The sequence below is a fragment of the Coffea arabica genome, chromosome 8c, assembly GCF_036785885.1.
Source record: "Coffea arabica cultivar ET-39 chromosome 8c, Coffea Arabica ET-39 HiFi, whole genome shotgun sequence".
NCBI lineage: Eukaryota > Viridiplantae > Streptophyta > Magnoliopsida > Gentianales > Rubiaceae > Coffea > Coffea arabica.
Genome location: NC_092325.1, coordinates 2,864,907 through 2,883,671, shown reverse-complemented (window position 1 = coordinate 2,883,671; position 18,765 = coordinate 2,864,907). Strand labels below are relative to the sequence as shown.

The 18,765-nt window shown below is 32.7% G+C and overlaps 1 protein-coding gene, 1 long non-coding RNA gene and 1 other non-coding gene across 3 annotated transcripts; all 3 read left to right on the top strand.

Annotated features, from left to right (window-relative positions):
- Window positions 1-63: 63 nt before the first annotated feature.
- Window positions 64-148, top strand: TRNAM-CAU (transfer RNA methionine (anticodon CAU)). The gene is given in 2 exon segments: window positions 64-101; window positions 113-148. It is a non-coding gene; the product is annotated as a tRNA-Met (tRNA).
- A 6,317-nt stretch (window positions 149-6,465) lies between these two features.
- On the top strand, window positions 6,466-8,859 carry LOC140013668 (uncharacterized). The gene is made up of 2 exons (XR_011820485.1): window positions 6,466-6,891; window positions 8,727-8,859. It is a non-coding gene; the product is annotated as an uncharacterized lncRNA (long non-coding RNA).
- Window positions 6,886-8,859, top strand: LOC113705339 (uncharacterized). Its single transcript, XM_027227153.2, has one exon. It carries the CDS (start codon window positions 7,518-7,520, stop codon window positions 8,538-8,540), a length of 1,023 nt encoding a protein of 340 aa, XP_027082954.1. The 5' UTR covers window positions 6,886-7,517; the 3' UTR covers window positions 8,541-8,859.
- Window positions 8,860-18,765: the final 9,906 nt, after the last annotated feature.

Sequence of the window (18,765 nt, the reverse complement as noted above, 5' to 3'; positions counted from 1 at the left end):
GAAACGTGTAACCTGCAGCACTTTTAATATTATAAAAAGATTCCAGGGTCGTAGGAACAAACAGGGGTGGTGGCGCAGTTGGCTAGCGCGTAGGTCTCATAGCTTCTGAGTTATCCTGAGGTCGAGAGTTCGAGCCTCTCTCACCCCAAAACGCCAACCTTTTTTCAATTAACTTCCGTATTTCGTTTTTGGATTTTTTAAAAATCCTTTCGTTGTTTTTAGTTTCTTTTTTTTAATTTCAATTTTATTCTTTTGATAAACATAGATCCTTTTATTTGTGCCTAATTATACATTAGCAGTGAATGCTTTTCCTTCTTTCTTCTTTGTGGTTTCTTTTAGTAGGGGACCAAGTTAGAAGAGATGCAATTCTGGTGGACATTGGGATCTATTGCCCTACCCACATGAGAATCACTTATCAGAATCACAAGGACTTTGCTAATTTAAGTTTGAATTAACATTTGTTCTCTGTTTCTTGAAGATCTGGCTGGATTAAAGTCTCCATTTTCTCTAGCTTAGCACCGGTCAAGAAAATGGACTTGTCTAATCATTATGCATGCGGCACATTTCACGTAAAAGCACTTTAGTTACAGTCAAACTTGATAAAACTTCATAACAAACCAATAAAATTAGCATATAGCAGTTTCCCTTTCTAAATATAGAAAGAGAATTGCATTTGCCTTGTCTAGTTTGAAGTTTTCCTCGTTCACGCGATGGTTTGAAGTAACCAACAGCTTGCCAGAGCTTTGGCCACTTTTATGAGGTGGAAGATCAATAGTTTCAGATATTACCTTCCATGTCATTATATATGGTTTTTTTTAAAAAAATTTACACGGATGCGTAGTGTATTTGTGTGATTCGACAGTGATTCAATTCTCGTCAGTTTTTCCAAGTCCTGTTAGGCCTCTTGCCCCTCCCTGCTCTCCCAAAGTGTAAGTTAGAATAGGATTAATAGTAAACTACATTAATTGTTGCCGTCTGATAAAAAAAAAATTATCATTTAATATAGGATAAAATACCAAAAAACTTCATATGGTTTGATAAATGTTCAATTTAACTCCCTCTAGTTTGAAAACCTACGCTATAATTCCCTGCGGTGTTGACTAAATTGAAAATTGGATAGAAACCATCCAATCTAAAGTTTGTCTGTGAAATGTCAATATTGCTTCTATTATGCGTACGATGTTTTCTATTCAATTTTTAATTTAGTCGAAATCACAGGGAATTATTGTGTAATTTTTTAAACCAGAGAGAGTTAAATTGAACATTCGACAAACTATAGAGAGTTCATTTATATAGGAGCAATATTGATATTTCAATGGTTAAATTGGACACTTTTCGTCCAATTTTCAAATTAGTTGAAATCACAGGGAATTATAGTGTAGATTTTTAAATCAGAGGGAGTTAAATTAAATATTTAATAAATCACAAGAAATTTTTTGATATTTTACCCTTTAACATATGATTTCTTCTGAATCCAACAGGTGCTTCGCACGTCTGTCTATTTCGATGATGATTCAGTTCATGTTGATTCTTAAGATTTAATTGAACCTGTCCTTTCCCCGTAACCGATGTATGATCCAACCCAAAAAAAAAGAAATGACGGTCTGAAGTCAGGACCAGCGTACACGTTTCTGTTTGCAGCTTGCAACTTGCTAGTCTGATTTCTCCAGGTAGCTGGTCAGGTTGGTATTAATTGACAACGACAACATTTCTTAGTTAAAAAATTCACTTTTCGATCAAATTTTAATATCATAACAATTCCCGAATAAATTTTCAATCGTTTCATTATCAAGTCAGAATTGTGTTTTGACTTGCAAAAGGTATTCTTTAATTTTTTGTAAAGCAAAAATGCTCCGACAATATCATATCATTTTCCAAAGGAAATCAGAGCATTAATATTTAACCGACACATTTGAACGAAACCCCTACTTGGTTTCAGATTTGTTGACTAAAAGCCGAAATTACTGTATATAATTCTTCAGCCAATGTTAGAAATTAAACACGTATTCCCAATGGGTTCCAAGTCAAAGCCAAATTTTGGATAAATCCGATTTTTAAATATTCAATAGTTAACATGGATAGATCTAGTTTTAAAATACCTGATAATTTAATCCCTCAGCCAATGCTACACATTTTTACTTCACCCAGTGGTCCAAACGCAACCGATCATGTCTACCCATAAAATTCCAACACAATTCGTTAGTTTCTCATTGTTTGACCAATCTTCATCTGGGGTTGGGTGGGGTCCGGGGGGCACTCAAAATAATTCACTACAAATTGGCCCATTTAAAATTGCTTTTATGTATTCATCCTTCTATGTATTAAAAGTGAGTAAAAAATAAAAAAGGCCCCAGTAATAAAAGTTAATATATAAAAAAGTCCTCTATGATTTTAAAATATATAAAATGGCATCTCATATTTTGAACTAAATTATAAAGGTAACGGAATTCGTTAAACTTAACGGGGACGGACGAAATGATAAAAATACTCTGATATAACTGAACAAAAGGCATTTCAACAATATCATTTGTTTCATTCTCTAGAGAGAGAGAATCAGGGATTGAAGGGTAGAACATGTATATTTATTAAAAATTAGGTATAAAAATTTTTTTTAGGTTCTAATAATTTATTTCTGTTAATTTTAATGGATTTCGTTACCTTTATAATTTAGTTCAAAGCATACGTTTTGAAATTATGAGGGATTTTTCTGTATAATTTTTTTGTTATTAGCCATTAAAAATTGGTAGGAATTGCTTAAAACTTGTCAAAGAATGTGTATTTATTAGAATCTCTATTAAGAATGGTCAAAGCGGAAACCGGCATACATGATACATTATCCAAATGCACGTCCTAAGATTGTTGTCATGGCTGGAAAGTTGCCAGCAAAACAAGAAGGAAAAAAAGGGCAAAAACAAATGCCCACTAGCCTTGGCCCTTGATATTTGGATCTCCAACTCATCTTCTCAAATGTCCCATCCACTTCCCAATCATCCAATGCTTTTTTAAATTACTATTTACCCAATAATTTCTTCGCCTTCATACCGAAGTCCCTTTATGGCACTTGACTTGCTTGGAAGTTGGAACATGTTTACGAACTAGATGCCGTGACACCACTTTTATGGCTTAAAAAAAAAAAACTATTTTATATTAAAAAATGTGGAAAATGAAATATCCCTTCTTTTAACTTACATCCCCTTTGACTTGTTCTTCCACCTTTTGGTCTTCCTTCATATTTACACGTTTTATTCTTCCCATAGTCGGCAGCACCGTCAAGCCTATCGATTACAGGTGAAGCGTTTTCTTATTTATGAATGACGGTTCAATGTGATAAATTTACTCTGATTAAAATAAATTATGAAAAGTGATTTTTGGGAAAAAAATTAGTTTTATGGTCAAACATTATTGTGAGAAAAATAGATCAAAACCTTCTGCAATTATTAGTGTCCATTGCATTACTATTAATGTGTAATAGATGTAGGTATTATCAGAATAAATGTAGGCACAATGTCAATGCCAAAAACATACTCCCTCCGTCTCGTTTTGTTAGTCTTGATTTTTTTTTTCACACAGATTAAGAAAGTGTAATTAATTTGGTTGGAAACATAAATTTAGATTAATAATTTCCTAAAATACTCTTATGCTAATCACGAAGAGTGTCAATTAATATCCGTTACAGCTAATGGATTAGTATTGGAAAAGCTCAATGTATTCAATGTAGTGAGTTAGTATTTAATAACAATGTATTAATAACAAGATATTTAATAAGGGTATTTTAGACAATTTGAATGATTACTACATTTCTTAACGGGAAAGTGGACTACAATTTGGGACAGACGAAAAAAGAAAACAAGACTATCAAAGTGGGATGGAGGGAGTAACAAATTTTGTCACTAACTCATTGAAAATTGTTATCAACTAATCAATATCATATCCATCCAAACTTAATAACCTATTATGGTTATCAATTGTACAGTGCAATTGCTCTAATTATTGTAAAGAATCACAATCATTGAATAATGCAGAAAGATACAATGATTGTACCGTTAATCTTCAAAATTACAATTAGAAATAAATGATGTTTGGATAGAAGAGTATTTGAAAAATTTTTCAGAATAAAAATTGTAATTCTTTTTACATGTGATATAAACAAGTAGTTAGAAAAATTAAAAAAAATGATTATTAATGTATTTGTAATGAAAGCAAATAATTTCTTTTTTGCAAATAATAGTCAATTTCTACCATTGATGAAGCAATTATATATGTGTGTGTATTATAGAGTGAAATTTTAGTGGAGACCCTCTCAATAGTTTTCAATTCTTCCTTTTTTTCTGTTTTAAGATTTTTCATTTATTTTAATACATAAATCCAGTTAATGAAAACCTATCAATATCTTAAATTTAAAAATTGAAACTTCCAAATTAGAAACCTTTTACTCCTTAACTAAAGATTCATTTGTCTTCCGTTAACCACTAATACTTCTAATCAAATTCATTTTGGAATTCCAGAATTTGATGGATCAATTGATTAGGTCCAAAATCACCCTATCAAATCTACATTACTTTGATGTCTGCATCTTCGATGTTAGATAAAAGATCCATTTCTCTGTAACAATAACTGTACTTACCTAACTCAATTTAGGGTTCATTTTTATATCTATAGAATATTCATTTGTCAAAAAACTCTTTTCTCTCCCTTCTCTCTGAGACTCTTCCATCAAGATATTCTTTATCTCTCTCATGGGAGAGAGGCCAAATCTGATATTTTTTCATGGGAGGAAGTACTCTTTATAGTTTTTAGTTTCTCATATTTGAATAAATTCTCTTTCAGAATTTCCTAATGAGAGGTTCTTCTCTCCTAGGATCTCCAAGTGAGAGTTTTTTCTCTCCTAAATTGTTCTAATGAGAATTTTATTCTCTTCTGAGTTTTTTCTTGTGAGAGTTTTTTAGGTTAGTTTCTCAAATCTGCAAGTTTTCTATTATTGTCAGATCTAAATTTTTCTTTAAACTTGAACCAATTTTAAATAGATCTAATTGTTAGCAAATATACACTGATACATTGGGCTACAATGATTTATCCTAATGAAAGATATATAGGAGTATCAATTTTATCTTTATTTGTATTATTTTTTTAGATCTGTTATATCTATTGATTTCAGATCTATATGTATATGTGTCATGTTTGTTTGATGTATTTTCTGCCATTAGTGTATATTTGTTTGAATGAAATGATTTTTCTATATATAAAAAGGAAGATTCATTTGTCAAGTATAAGGGATGATTTGATTATACTCATTTTTAAAACAATCAACATATTATATCTCTATCACTTTTCTTCTACATAGAATATCCCATTTATTTTGTCATATTACCACATTTTCATAATTATTCACCTTATTATATAACTAAATCATTTTGAATGGGCCCACTATTAAATTTTATTTAATTTTTCCATATTTTGTTTGGCAACAAAATAGTATATCATTGTATTTAAAAAAAATAACAACATATCAAATTAGTAAATCAATTTTTACTCAAAAATAAAGAGAAAAATATAAAAAATTGCACAGAGGAACCTAAAATGGCGATCATAATAAGTTTCAAATTCTGTCACTCTTCAAGAATGTAAAAATAATTTATTAGACTTTTATGAAAGGAAAGGAGGAAAAGGATAAAATAAAAAAAAGAATAGAAATTAAGAATAGGAAAAATGATAAATATGTCTTTACAAAAATTAGAATATAGTTATTAGAGAAATTAGATTTACCCACTCATGATTGAGTTTGGATCTGTGTCTAAATAAATTACATACGGAAGCTTATTTGTTGATGGGCAAATCAAGTCAACGGGTTACCATTTTCAGCTATAAATAGACGAAAATAACAGTAGGATAAGAGACAAGTAGGCTACAGAATTGGATAAAAGATAGGATAATTGGGTGGTCACAAGATAGAGCAAAACAAAAGTAGGATTTGGGAGAACAAGAAAGGGTTATAGGGATGTAAAAAAGTTAGATCAAGAAGGGGAGTATCGAGAGAAAAATGGGTTGTGGAGTGGAAAAGTGGCGTGAAGGAGGAAAATATAAGAAAGAGAGGTAATAATATTGATTTTGTGTGCAAACAAATGAAAGATTAAACGTTGATATGATTAAAACTTTGACAATAAATAGAAATAGTCGATAAAAATTGAGTTCATAGTATTGTATTTAACTTCTTGAAAATAAAAATTAGATGGTATTTATTTTAAATATTTTTAATAAATTTTTACTTTAATATGTTACTACGGTTATCTATTGGATACAACAAGGGTTTGAGTTTTGACTTTCTTTTTCATGCCTTTGCTTATTCCCTTAGATCTGATTCCATATTTGTTCAAACGTGCAAAACTAATACTCAAGCCGACCTACGTTAGTGCCATGCACTAGTAGACTTGCTGGCTGTATAACTTTCACTGTGTGTGGTAGTGTGAAACATGAGGTAATGGTGGCGTCACTCAGTTCAAACTTCAAAGCGACGCCCACTGCCCAAACCGAAAAGTTGTGAGAAAAAACCACTTAAAAACATTTTTGTGTTTTCTACTATTATTAATTCCTTTTCACTATCATTTCCTCAGTTGACCAACGACATTGCTCTCCTCCCTTACCGCCTCAAAGTCGAACATCCGAAAAGCTTAGCCGCTGCTCTGCGCTTTTAGCTTTAGGGTTTTCTTTTATTTTCATTTCCAGAAAAAGGGCTTCTTCAGAAGTTTCCTGAGATTGAAGAAGAAAATTCAGGGGAAAGGAAATGGAAGGAAAAGAAGAGAAAAGAAAGGAAAAAGCAGCAATTCAAGAATCGTCGTCTGTCTAGCAAGCAAAATCCCACAGGGCATATCCCTCTTCTGAACCGCTTGTCCAGGCGTAAAGTTCTCCATCTCCTTATCATTTTCATTCTCTTTCATCTCTGTTAGCATTTATTTGCTCTTTTGTGAAGTAGAAACGAAAAAGGAATCTTGATTGGATAAGACAGAACAAAGGTGGTTGACTGAATCTGGGGGATTGAAAAGTGAAATTAATTGGTGTATGTTGCCACTTTTTTTTTAAATCCGGAGAGAGAAGGGTTTTTGGGGTTTGAGTTACTTTTTTGTGAAAAGATCGATATTTGCTGAGATTTGTTGCCCTTTTGCTTGTGAATTTCGTAAAAGTGCTCGGTTTTTGGCGTATTGGAGCTAAATTGATCTGGTTTTTAGTTGGATTCAAGAGTTTATGGTAAAGGGTTATGCTTTTTACTTGAGTTTGGTGCTGTTCTCGTCCTGAAATTGGTTTTGCTTGCAGTTGAAATTTTGAGAATTTCTTGAAATACTCTGAAAGGATCTGAAGATTGTGGAGAGTTTATACAGACACATAAGTTTTAAGTTTTGCTTTGGTTCGAGCATCAGGTGTTGTTTTGATGCTTGAGATGGTAATTGTTGGATTCACTAGCTGAAGAAGAAAAGAAATTTGAGCTTGCACCATTCTGTATTTGTTGGTCGGTTCGAGGTGTTGATATGGATAATACCAATAGGCAGATGAATCGGCATACGGATAATTTGGGTGTGAACAAGATAGGGAAGAACATAAAGAAGAGTCCAATGCACCAACCCAATTTTACTAATGCTGCCAGGCAGCAACCTCAGCCTCAGGTGTATAATATTAATAAAAATGATTTTCGGAACATAGTGCAAAAGTTAACTGGTTCACCTTTGCATAATCAAGAACCATCTGCACCTAGGCCTCCCCAAAATCCCCCCAAACCTGCAAGTATGCGGTTGCAGAAGATTCGGCCACCGCCCTTGACACCAATAAATCGACCTCCTATGGTGATGCAGCCTCCTGTACCAGTGCCAGCTCCCGCGCAGCCTCCAGCCAGTGTTCCATACAACAACTTCACAAGACCTCCTCTTCCCCAGTATGGCCAACCGTCACCAACTATGCTGCCACCCTTCACTCCTGGTGATGCTTGGCCAAACACAGCTGAGTCTCCTATATCAGTTTACATGCGATACCTTCAAAATTCAATCATAGATTCAGGGCCAAGGCAACCTTTTCCCCAGTCAATACCTCAAGGTCCTGGTCCAAATCAAGCTCAGCCATCTGCTTCTGGCTTACTTCCTAATCCGCATATGCCGCCTTTCCCATCTCCAAGAATGAACATGCCTCCACCACTTCCATCTCCTCGGATGAATGGCCCTCCACCTTTTCCATCTCCTAGGATGAATGGTCCTCCACCCTCTCTTCCTTCACCCCGAACAAATGGTCCGCCTCCACTTTTGCCTTCCCCAACTTCTCAGTTTCTTTTGCCATCGCCAACTGGTTTCTTAAATTTGTTTTCTCCTAGATCATCGTATCCATTGCTTTCTCCTGGTTTTCAGCACCCTCCTCCAATGACTCCTAATTTCTCGTTTTCTCCCATGGCTCAGTCAGGGATACTAGGCCCTGGGCCTCAAGTGCCTCCATCTCCTGGTTATGGGTTTCCTTTGTCCCCATCTGGATTTTTCGCGATCCCAAGTCCAAGATGGAGGGATCAATAATATAGGAAAGAAAGCTACTGACTTTTCTGGGGTTCTACATAGGTTTTGCCATGACCTTGGTGACTGATCCCTTTGTATTTTAGCTTCTGCTGTGAAATGTAGCAATTTCTTCAATGCAAGATGTCCTTGGAAGTATGTAGTCTTTCCCTTTGTTTTATCAATACTCATTTCAGGTTCTCTTCTCAGAGGTCGATTGTGCAACAACTGCAGCCTGTTTATTGCCAATCAAGTTTTAGATTTAGGTGACGTAGTGAAGATCAGCAACTGATGCAGAGAAGAAATGTAACATTTAAGGAGGTAGGGTTACAGACAAGTAAAATTTTATATGTAGGCTAGCTGCAGATTTTTTTTTTTGGGGGGGCGGGGGTGGGGGCAGGGGGCTTTCCTGTAAGTGTATTTCCTTAAGCACACCATGACAATGAATTTAATTATTCTTCAGTTATAAACCTCTTGATTGAATTCTTAAGGTTCTCATGCTCTACTTATTGTACTCGGTGCTCAACATTTGGATCTTATACTCAGTGCTAGAAATATTCTTATGCTTCTGACCTTTGTACCTTTATTTCTGTGTATAAAAATGCTATCCTCTATTTAAATTTTTGATAGCGTCTCTTATAGCATTTCTTGTATCCTTTTATACTCATATTTCTTCTAAGTTTTGAAATTTTCTGGTGCATTATGGGTATTGAACTTTAATCACTCCATTTAGGGAATTTACTGATGTTTTGGTACTTTTATAGTTGTTTGAGGATGAGGATGATGATGCCTATAGTTTGTATCCTTTTCTGTGGACATACTATTATGGGATTGGTATACTCTTCTCACCTGATGCTTAGTTTATGAGGAACATAGACCTTCTCTTGAATTTCTAGTGACTCTTCTATTTCCCTCCTTCCTCTTGGAATTTTCATATCCCATTTTTCAATGATCCTGCTCCAATAATGGTTATAGTACAGATCATTAGCATTACTGCCCTTTCTAAAACTGATGAAACACTAAACTAGGTAAGGCCCTCCCTTTTAGCATTCTGCATCATCTCTACCATGTGTTGATAGTTGCTTTTTGACTGTTTTTAATCTTTGTCCTGGCAATGGCCTTTTATGGCACATATCCAATCATGCCCATAATAAATGTCTGTTCTTAAAACTTGTGTTGCTGAGCTCAAATGTAAACCAAAATGTCTCTCATTTTTTCTTTTGGTTGATCATGTCAAGGTAGAGCTTTTCTTTCTCTGCATGGTTTACTTTTTGAAAATTTGGTTTACTGGTGTAGATTGAATGTTGGCCTGGTAAGTCAGGCAGAATTGGCCAAACAGCAGCTGGTCCACGCGTTATTGTGACTTATAAAGCACATTGGAAGACCAAAGAGGGTATTGGTTATTATTAGACTATTAGCCGATTGGATGGCTTTTTTTTTGGCTTCTATTGGCAAGTGGGTGTGGATTAATCTTCGTACCGCAATGTCACTATTTTGATGACAACTTTCTTGGAGCCTTGCCAAAGTTGGATGACTTTGACCATAACCATCGCTTATAACCCAAAATTCAATCCGTAAATTGTAAGACTCTATCAGCATTTCTTTCCTTTTATGGACATCAAGAAGAAGATGGTAATCTGAATCTAATGTTCGGCGCTGAAATTTATGTTGTGTTCCAAGGATTGACATCTCCATGTCGTCGCAAAGAAATATAATAAGCAAATGGTTATGATATGAATATACTACTATATGTTATGGATGACTATTTTATACAGTATTATTAGTGTGTATTTTTTTTTTTATACTAGCAAGTTTAGATCATGTCAAATGACATGAATTCAAATTTGAGATTCAAATGATAAATATGTGACATATATCTAAAATTATTAGTGTAAAAAGATAACAATCAATATACTGTCCGTGCATAAAAAGTCAATCTATATATTGTATCTCGTCTCACTGTCAGTGCATAAAAAGTCAATCTATATATTGTACCTCGTCTCGCATCAATTAGTAGTTACTTTTACAAGTAGTTACAAGCTTATGAAATTTCATTCTTAACAATTTAATCTGTAGCATTTACAGAGTGGTGTGGTCTTGGTGAGAAACGAGATGGAATTTATATATTGCATACATTATGGTATTCATGCATTAGACAACTTTAATCAAAGGAAAAAAGAGAAACCAATTCTTTTTTCTTTTTTTTGGTTGGGGGCGGGGGGATAGGAACTAGAAAGAAGTCAGGTTAGATTGACAAGCTTGTCAATAACTGAATGAGTAATTCAATGCAGTAATCTAGAAATTCATCCTGGCCAACCCTCAAGCAAGTCTAAAACTTGGCTAAAATTCAATCCTTCTGCAGTTGAAAAGCTAAAGACATCCAGCCCACATCAATGTAAAGAAAAGAAAATTAAAGAAATCTATCAACTTCGAAATTCATCACCGATCACCTAGAATCTTGAATTCTTGGTAGGTTGATCTTCACTGAAATTAAACTCCCTTAAAAGACTGGGGAGAAAGATGACCTTGGACTTTCCCATGCCTTGGGTACAAAGAGCCCAAAATGGTACTCATGGGCCACAAGTTGTCATGGCCGAAACTTGTGTTCTTCCTCTTGCGCAAGAAATGGTGAAGTCTTTCTCTGTTGAACGCTGAAAAATATTTGGAAATGAAAAAATTTACTTGCCTTAGTAATCTATAAATTCCATTTATGTTTTCTCTTCCAGACAGTTAAAAGCTGAATGGAACTTTGGGTCTTAGGGCAGAGAATCTTTGAGGTCTACAGTCAATCTGTGCTGCTTAGAGCCAACTGCCCATGTTTTTTCTTTTTTTTTTTGGAGCAATGGTTGGCAATATTGTTGCTGCTACTGCTGCTACTTTTTGGTAAACCAAATCACCATGCCTCTCATTGAAAATATCCAAATGGCTCTTGTTTTTTTCTTGTTTGTTCAACATGAATGTATCTCTCAACCAACAAGTTGAAAAATGAAGCACAAAATACAAGGATGTTGATGTCAAACTTTATGCCTTTTCTGTTTTGCAACTTGGTTAATAATTTGGGGGTATCTAGGGAATTTAACCCTATATATATATATATATATATATATATATGTATATATATAATAGTATGAGAGAGATGAGATTTAAAAAGCGAGGAGGAGGAGAAGGGAGATTTGAATATGGACCTCAACTTGCGTTTAACCTTTTTTACAGTGCAACATACGCTTCACGACTAGCCTCAACCTTGATGGGTAAATTTTTTTTTTTTTTTCAATAGGTGACCGGGAGATTTGAATTCAAGACTTTTAATTCATGAAACCTCAGCCTTAGCAACTAAATCTTGGGGGATAAATTCATTCATTAACTCTTAAATGATACCTTGAGTAATTATCAGGGTGCCTCTAATAAATTGCATTTTGAGTTTATGTTCTTTGAACTACAATAGGTGGTATTATTGAGACTCTTAAAATACAATTGCCCTTTGAGCAGCCATTTAATATTAACATGAAATGGTAGAAAAAGGAAACCTATATTAGGCGGATAACATGTATATAATCAATCAAATGAATGTTTGGTTCTCTTGTAATTCATATGGTTGGATATATGTAATGTTAAGTACATAAAATTTAAGTAAATCTTATGTACACTGACGGTATATACATTATCACGATTGAATATACGACATATATGCCAAATTCAAATTCAGATGTAAATTATTTGAGATATTTTTACTGTAGCACTTTTTGTGATGTGATGTATGTGAGATAAAAAAAAGGTAATTGCGAAGATAGAAAGGTATATTGAAAATTGTAATAGTGATGTAAGCAAATATATTTGGGCAAATAATCTCCTGTCCAAACACACTTGTCAGTGTATAGGAGATTGATACATAAGATTGATGAGAAAGAAAGTAAAAACAACATCATCTGACATATTTTACATCACCATTCCATTGTAAAAATAGCGAAGACAGCTCCAAAAAACTTAAACAATTTTGGGGTGCAAATGTAGGGCTAAAAGGAATAATATCAAAATTCAGAGGTGCAAGAGTAAGACAATACCAAAACAAATCTAAATTTTACAGATAGGTTATTTTAGAGCACAAACAAATCGAAGATGAGAGGAACGTGGCTCCTCCCCCTCCTGTCACGGCTGAATGGAACCCCCATGTGTGATTACAGTGTTCAACCCTCCTTTCTGCTTATTTTTGCCCCTCCCTACTTTTCTATGAACACTTAAACTCTTGTGAAGTCAAAATATCACCAGTGCAAGGAGGACCCATACATTTTCTCTTGCTTTCCTTTCATTTTCTGGCTTCATATATATGGATAAGTATCCATGCAAGCGTGCAACTTTTCTCTCTGGATGACCATGGTTTTCTAACCATAAAAGCAGATAGACTTTTTGGGTGCCGGAAAATCACTTCTTGTGACTTGTGGTCCTTCAATTTTTTTTTTTTTGGTAATTAAAATTTTAAAACGAATTTAGTGTTTCTTTTAGCCAATTTGGTCCTCTTAGCCAAAGTCCAGCTAAATCCAATTTAGGTACTTCTGAAAATGAGTTGCCATTTATTCCAATTGGATCTTTTTCAGTGGATAACAACTAGACCTACAACGCATTGGGGCACAATGAATCATTTGTCTGAGAAGACCATAATCTGAATAAATTTTGTGATATAATAATAATAATAAAATAATCACAAGCGCACAATTAGCCTCTGTGAGCATCCAAATGAGGGGAAGGCTGAGTTAGGTGGTACGTGAGAAGGGAGTGTAAGAAAAGCATTATCTGCGTGCAGATGTGATTTTTCTCTATGATTGATATCCCCACAATTGGTCTGGCAGTGAAATCTTTGGGCTAATAATTGGTTATGCCTCTAATTTCTTTATATTAGATTGCTCATTAAGAATGGCTCAATTGTGGGATAAATGGAGATAATGGTTTATTTAATTTGAAGGACATGGCTAGTTTCTATTATCCCTCCTCTATTGGTGCCCTCCAAAACAAAAAAAAAAAAAAAATTCTATCTAACTGAATTTTTCCTAAAAATTGGCTTAAATGTCCGAATAAAAGTTTAAGTGTTAATTTTTTTTCCTTAAAAAAATAAGCGAATTTGCCTTTCTGGTCCTATCAAATCAAGTGGCTCTTGAATTGAATTAATTGTTTCGACCTGTCCACCGTCACCTGCTAGCTAGGACCGGCCTTATCAGCAATGGTGATATCCCCGCTGGAAAGCCAGCTCTGCATTGGCAAAACGAAAAAGGCTACTTTACAACTTGGACCCTAAAAGGGGATTGGAAAAAAACAAAAAGCACAAATTATTTCTTTTTTCAGAAAGTGAACAAGATAGATTAGGAATAGAGTGCCAACTGCAATCACTACGGCGGTCAACCGTTCATATTGGTTGGACTAACCCTGTCCAAATTTAGAGACTGTCAACAGCGTCAAGTTTGAAATTTTAATACACTGTTCCATTTTTAAAATCTGTGTTTAACCGTGTATATTGCGCCAAACGGATGTGGTCTAACGTTGAGCCATGATGTGTAGTCAATTTCAGAATATAAATGAGTCGAGCTGAATGAAATTGTTTACGTGTTTGCTTGAAGAGATTTTGATCTTGAACTCAAGAATTTGATCTCAAATTCGAATTCAAGTCGAATTTGAATAGTTAATGAATTTGAATTCGAGTTTTACGCGCGAGTTCTGAAAAGTTCTTTGAGTTAAATCAAACTATATATATATATATATATATATATATATATACACACACATACACATATGGATTTATTATATTCAAGGGATAATTTCAGAAGCCTTCTTTGAAGTTTTTGAAAATATCACTTAGTACTCTCAAACTTTAAAAAATCTCACTTGACTTCTCTGCTTAAAAACTTTTTTTTTTTTTGTAACATTTGAAATCCACTTTAAAATATAATATTAAAAAACTCATTTTGTGAGAGGGAATACAATTTTATTCCAAATTTGCCCTTTTCTTGTGATTTCTTAATTGTTATAATACACCAAATTTATTACTTAACTTTTATAAATTGATCGATATAGTTCTTTGATGAATTTGTTATATTTAATAGTGTTACATGTCTGTTGTATCTAATATTTAAAATTATATAAAACAACATTTATATCACGTAACCTCGATTAAAAGCTTGAATGGATTTCATTAAGTAAACTAAAACTAGAATGAGTAAATTTTGAGTCGATTCGTTTGCATCTCTATTCTCAATATTGGCACCGAATATCTATGGGTGGCCATGAAGAATTAAAGCTTAGGCCATGAAGAATATACTTTGTCCCCTAATCTTTTCTATACTTGTATCAAAAGATTAAAAGATTTCCGCCAAGCAAGAGGTCAATATGACAAGCCATGAAAAGATGCGAAAAGGATGAATTCTTGTCATGAAGAAAGACTGCCAAGTAGTGGTCTTCAACATTCATCAAGCAAAACTGAAGGATGGGATTGGACAAATGCAACGACTTTTCTCATCCATAAATTCGTTATTTAAATTTTGGTTAGCCCTCCTTTGTTCCTTGGCTTCGCTTTTCTCGTGGCCACCAGTTTTTGATTCCGTCCCACAAGCAAGCACTTAATACTATGTGAATTGACGTAAAATCAAACGAGGCAAAGATTCTTTGACAGCCTACTAGCCTAGCCTATTGTAGATTATCGAATAACTTCACAACCTCAACGCGCACCGACTCTATCAATAATAAGGAGGTTTTTTCGGTGCATTTTTTTATGTAGTGTTTGGATAGAGTATTATTTGAGATATTATTTAAAATAAATATTATAGTATTTTTTATGATATAATATATATGAAATAAAAAAATAAAAAAAATATAAAAAAATTTAATTAAAAAATGTGTTGATAATGCAAGTCAAATATTATTTAGAAAAAATTTCAAATTTCTGTATTTTATCATGTTTTTGTTTTACTAATTACTTTTTTAATCTATATGTCACATTACAAAAAATATTAGAATAAACAAGAATTTTTTTCTTGATTGTAATCATATGGTACAAAAAGTGGCTTAAAAAATAAAAGATAGTTAAAAAGATACTGAAGAATATTAAATTTATAAAAAGATGACTATCTGAATTGAAAAATAAGAAAATAAATGCAATATTTCATATCCGTAAGTTAAACAGTAAATGAAAAATTTGTTATAAAAAAATGATTAAAAATATAAAAATGTTGGTTAAAAAATGTGTTGATAATGCAAGCCAAATATTATTTAGCAGAAATTTCATATTTCTGTATTTTATCATGTTTTACTAATTACTTTTTTAATCTATATGTCACATTAGAAAAAGTATTAGAATAAACAAGAATTTTTTTTCTTGATTGTAATCATATGGTACAAAAAGTGACTTAAAAAATAAAAGATAGTTAAAAAGATACTGAAGAATATTAAATTTATAAAAAGATGACTATCTGAATTGAAAAATAAGAAAATAAATGCAATATTTCATATCCGTAAGTTAAACAGTAAATGAAAAATTTGTTATAAAAAAATGATTAAAAATATAAAAATGTTGGTTAAAAAATATGTTGATAATGCAAGCCAAATATTATTTAGCAAAAATTTCAGATTTCTGTATTTTATCATGTTTTACTAATTACTTTTTTAATCTATATGTCACATTAGAAAAAGTATTAGAATAAACAAGAATTTTTTTTCTTGATTGTAATCATATGGTACAAAAAGTGACTTAAAAAATAAAAGATAGTTAAAAAGATACCGAAGAATATTAAATTTATAAAAAGATGACTATCTGAATTGAAAAATAAGAAAATAAGTGCATTATTTCATATCCGTAAGTTAAACAGTAAATGAAAAATTTGTTACTACTCTTTTTCTTTTCTTCATTTTTTTGTGATACATAAAACAGGATTTGTGATAGATTAATGCTTACAAATTATACTACTATTAACAAATTCTCCTGGTCATCCCTCCATTAGAATTTAGAATGTCTGTAGAGAGTTAACCGCACGCGCAGGCTGATGGAGGTGTGAATGAGTATTGAACAGTAATCTTAAATTGTCAAGTTGGCAAGTTGCATCAGCACTAAAACGCCTTCTGGCCTACCCGAAATGGGGCCATCACTTTCTTTGGACTTGCTTGTCATTATGTTATGTGGTAACTGCTGACTAGTTAGTGCTTCTCACGTGGTCGTCTTCCTCCTCCAATGTGTGATCAGAATTAGAGTCCAGGGCTCCATCAATGCATGGATGGACTTTAATGTGCATGATGCACATACACATAGGAGTATGTTTCACCATAATGCTGTCTCATCTTTTTTGGTATGAAGATTTGAAAACCTCATCACATTAGCTAGATTTCGGCATTTGATGTCACATTAAGGATAAAATCAAAGTTACAAGGACGTGCAAATCATTAAGCTTTAGGTTTAGATCATGGCCTTACTTGGATTGGCACTTTTTTGGAGAAATTTTTTTCCCTTTTTTTTTGTGAATATTCCTTCGGCACAATTTACAATCACATTTTTTTTTATCTCAAATATATCGTATTCTTAGAAAATGATATAGTTTCATTTTGTTTAAAAAAAAAAAACTCTCCTGAAAATGCAATCCAATCAGGCTATTACTTTCCTTGAAAATACCTATCTATTTAAAAATAATTACATATTTAAATTCAATTTTTGATGAATATTAAGGGGATAAATTTGAATTTTTTTTACTAATTTAGTCATAATAAAATATCGTTATTTTTTTGTCAAATAACGATATTTTATTTGACAAAAAATGCAAATTTTTTTTAAAAAGTAGAATTTCAAGCAGGTTACTAATTGACAATTGGATATAATCATACCCATTAATTAAATGGATATAAATGAATTGATCCATTATTAAATGGGTATAAATCGGTTGGCACCTCTAGATGATTGACTTATTTATACCCATCATTCAATTATGATCCGTCTATACCGGTCTAAATCACCCATTTTGACACTTCTAGATGGTAGTAACACTTTTTGCGGGATGAGGAAAATATGCACTTTACCTATCTTAGAAAAGTCAAACTATTAGATATTTAAATATGCCAAAGAAAGTTAAGGTAATGACTAAATACTTTTGTCTTGGTCGTGTCAACTAGAAAAAATAATACTGCTTTGGAAATTACATAAAGGATATAATGGAGAAGGTGTAAAATGTGGCACTATTAAAATTCAGAGGGGAAATAGAATTTCTGATTTTTGAAACAAAATTAAAATTTTTATTAATATTTTTTTCAAAGCTGTTAGAAAGTATAATCACTGTCAATTCAAGGGCAAATTGCATCTTTTTTGGTTTCGGGAAGGTATAGTGATAAACATTTCAAGAGTTCATGGGAGAAAAGTGTTATTAAACCCTAAAGTACTATTCTATAATTGAAATACTACCTTTTTCTCTATCATACCAAAACCAACATATATTAGATGTATAATTAAAATTTCACATAGTCATCATATACATACATACATACATACATACATCTTCCATGTACTTCAAAAAGGTAGGACACATCCATCCAATCCATGAATCAATAGAATATTCAAGAAAATGGTTTGACATAGCAAGTGCTCAGGAGCTGTGGGGATATACTTAATGCAGTACTGAAGTTCTGTTTTTCACTCTCCATAACTAATTAACAGCATACACCTTTATATGAAAAGCTGTTGTTGAAGAAGGAATTGCCCCCACCACCATATCTTCTTCATCCATTCCTGCTCAAGAAAATGATACTTCATTACCATCCTCAAGTTCTGTATATGCATGCACATATTCGAGCTTGGCTTTTCCATGGAAAGAGAATGGCTCAGTTTTCTGTCGATTATTTTAACTTATTATAGATTCTGATGTTTAACAATCAATTTTTTGTGATGTGCTCTTTTACTTTTGTACTCAAATTATAGATTTTTTAATAAATAAAAAAAATTAAAACTCATAATCAACTAAAGAAAGCAAACGAGAACAAGATGGATATATATCCACAAGAGGAACAAAATTGCTTATTCACCATACGTGCCACAAAAATAGTAATGCACCACAAGCGGATCGATAATATAATGGTTCAGACCTTTTTTAAAGCGTTGTGCAAGAAGTCATTAGTGGTCAGCATTAAATGATTACTTGAGTCTGGACAAGAGAATTGCTCATTTATTTAAAATTATTGAGCATTAGCAATTAAGCTGATACTGCTTTTTTTTATTTGTTTAATTATATGAGTA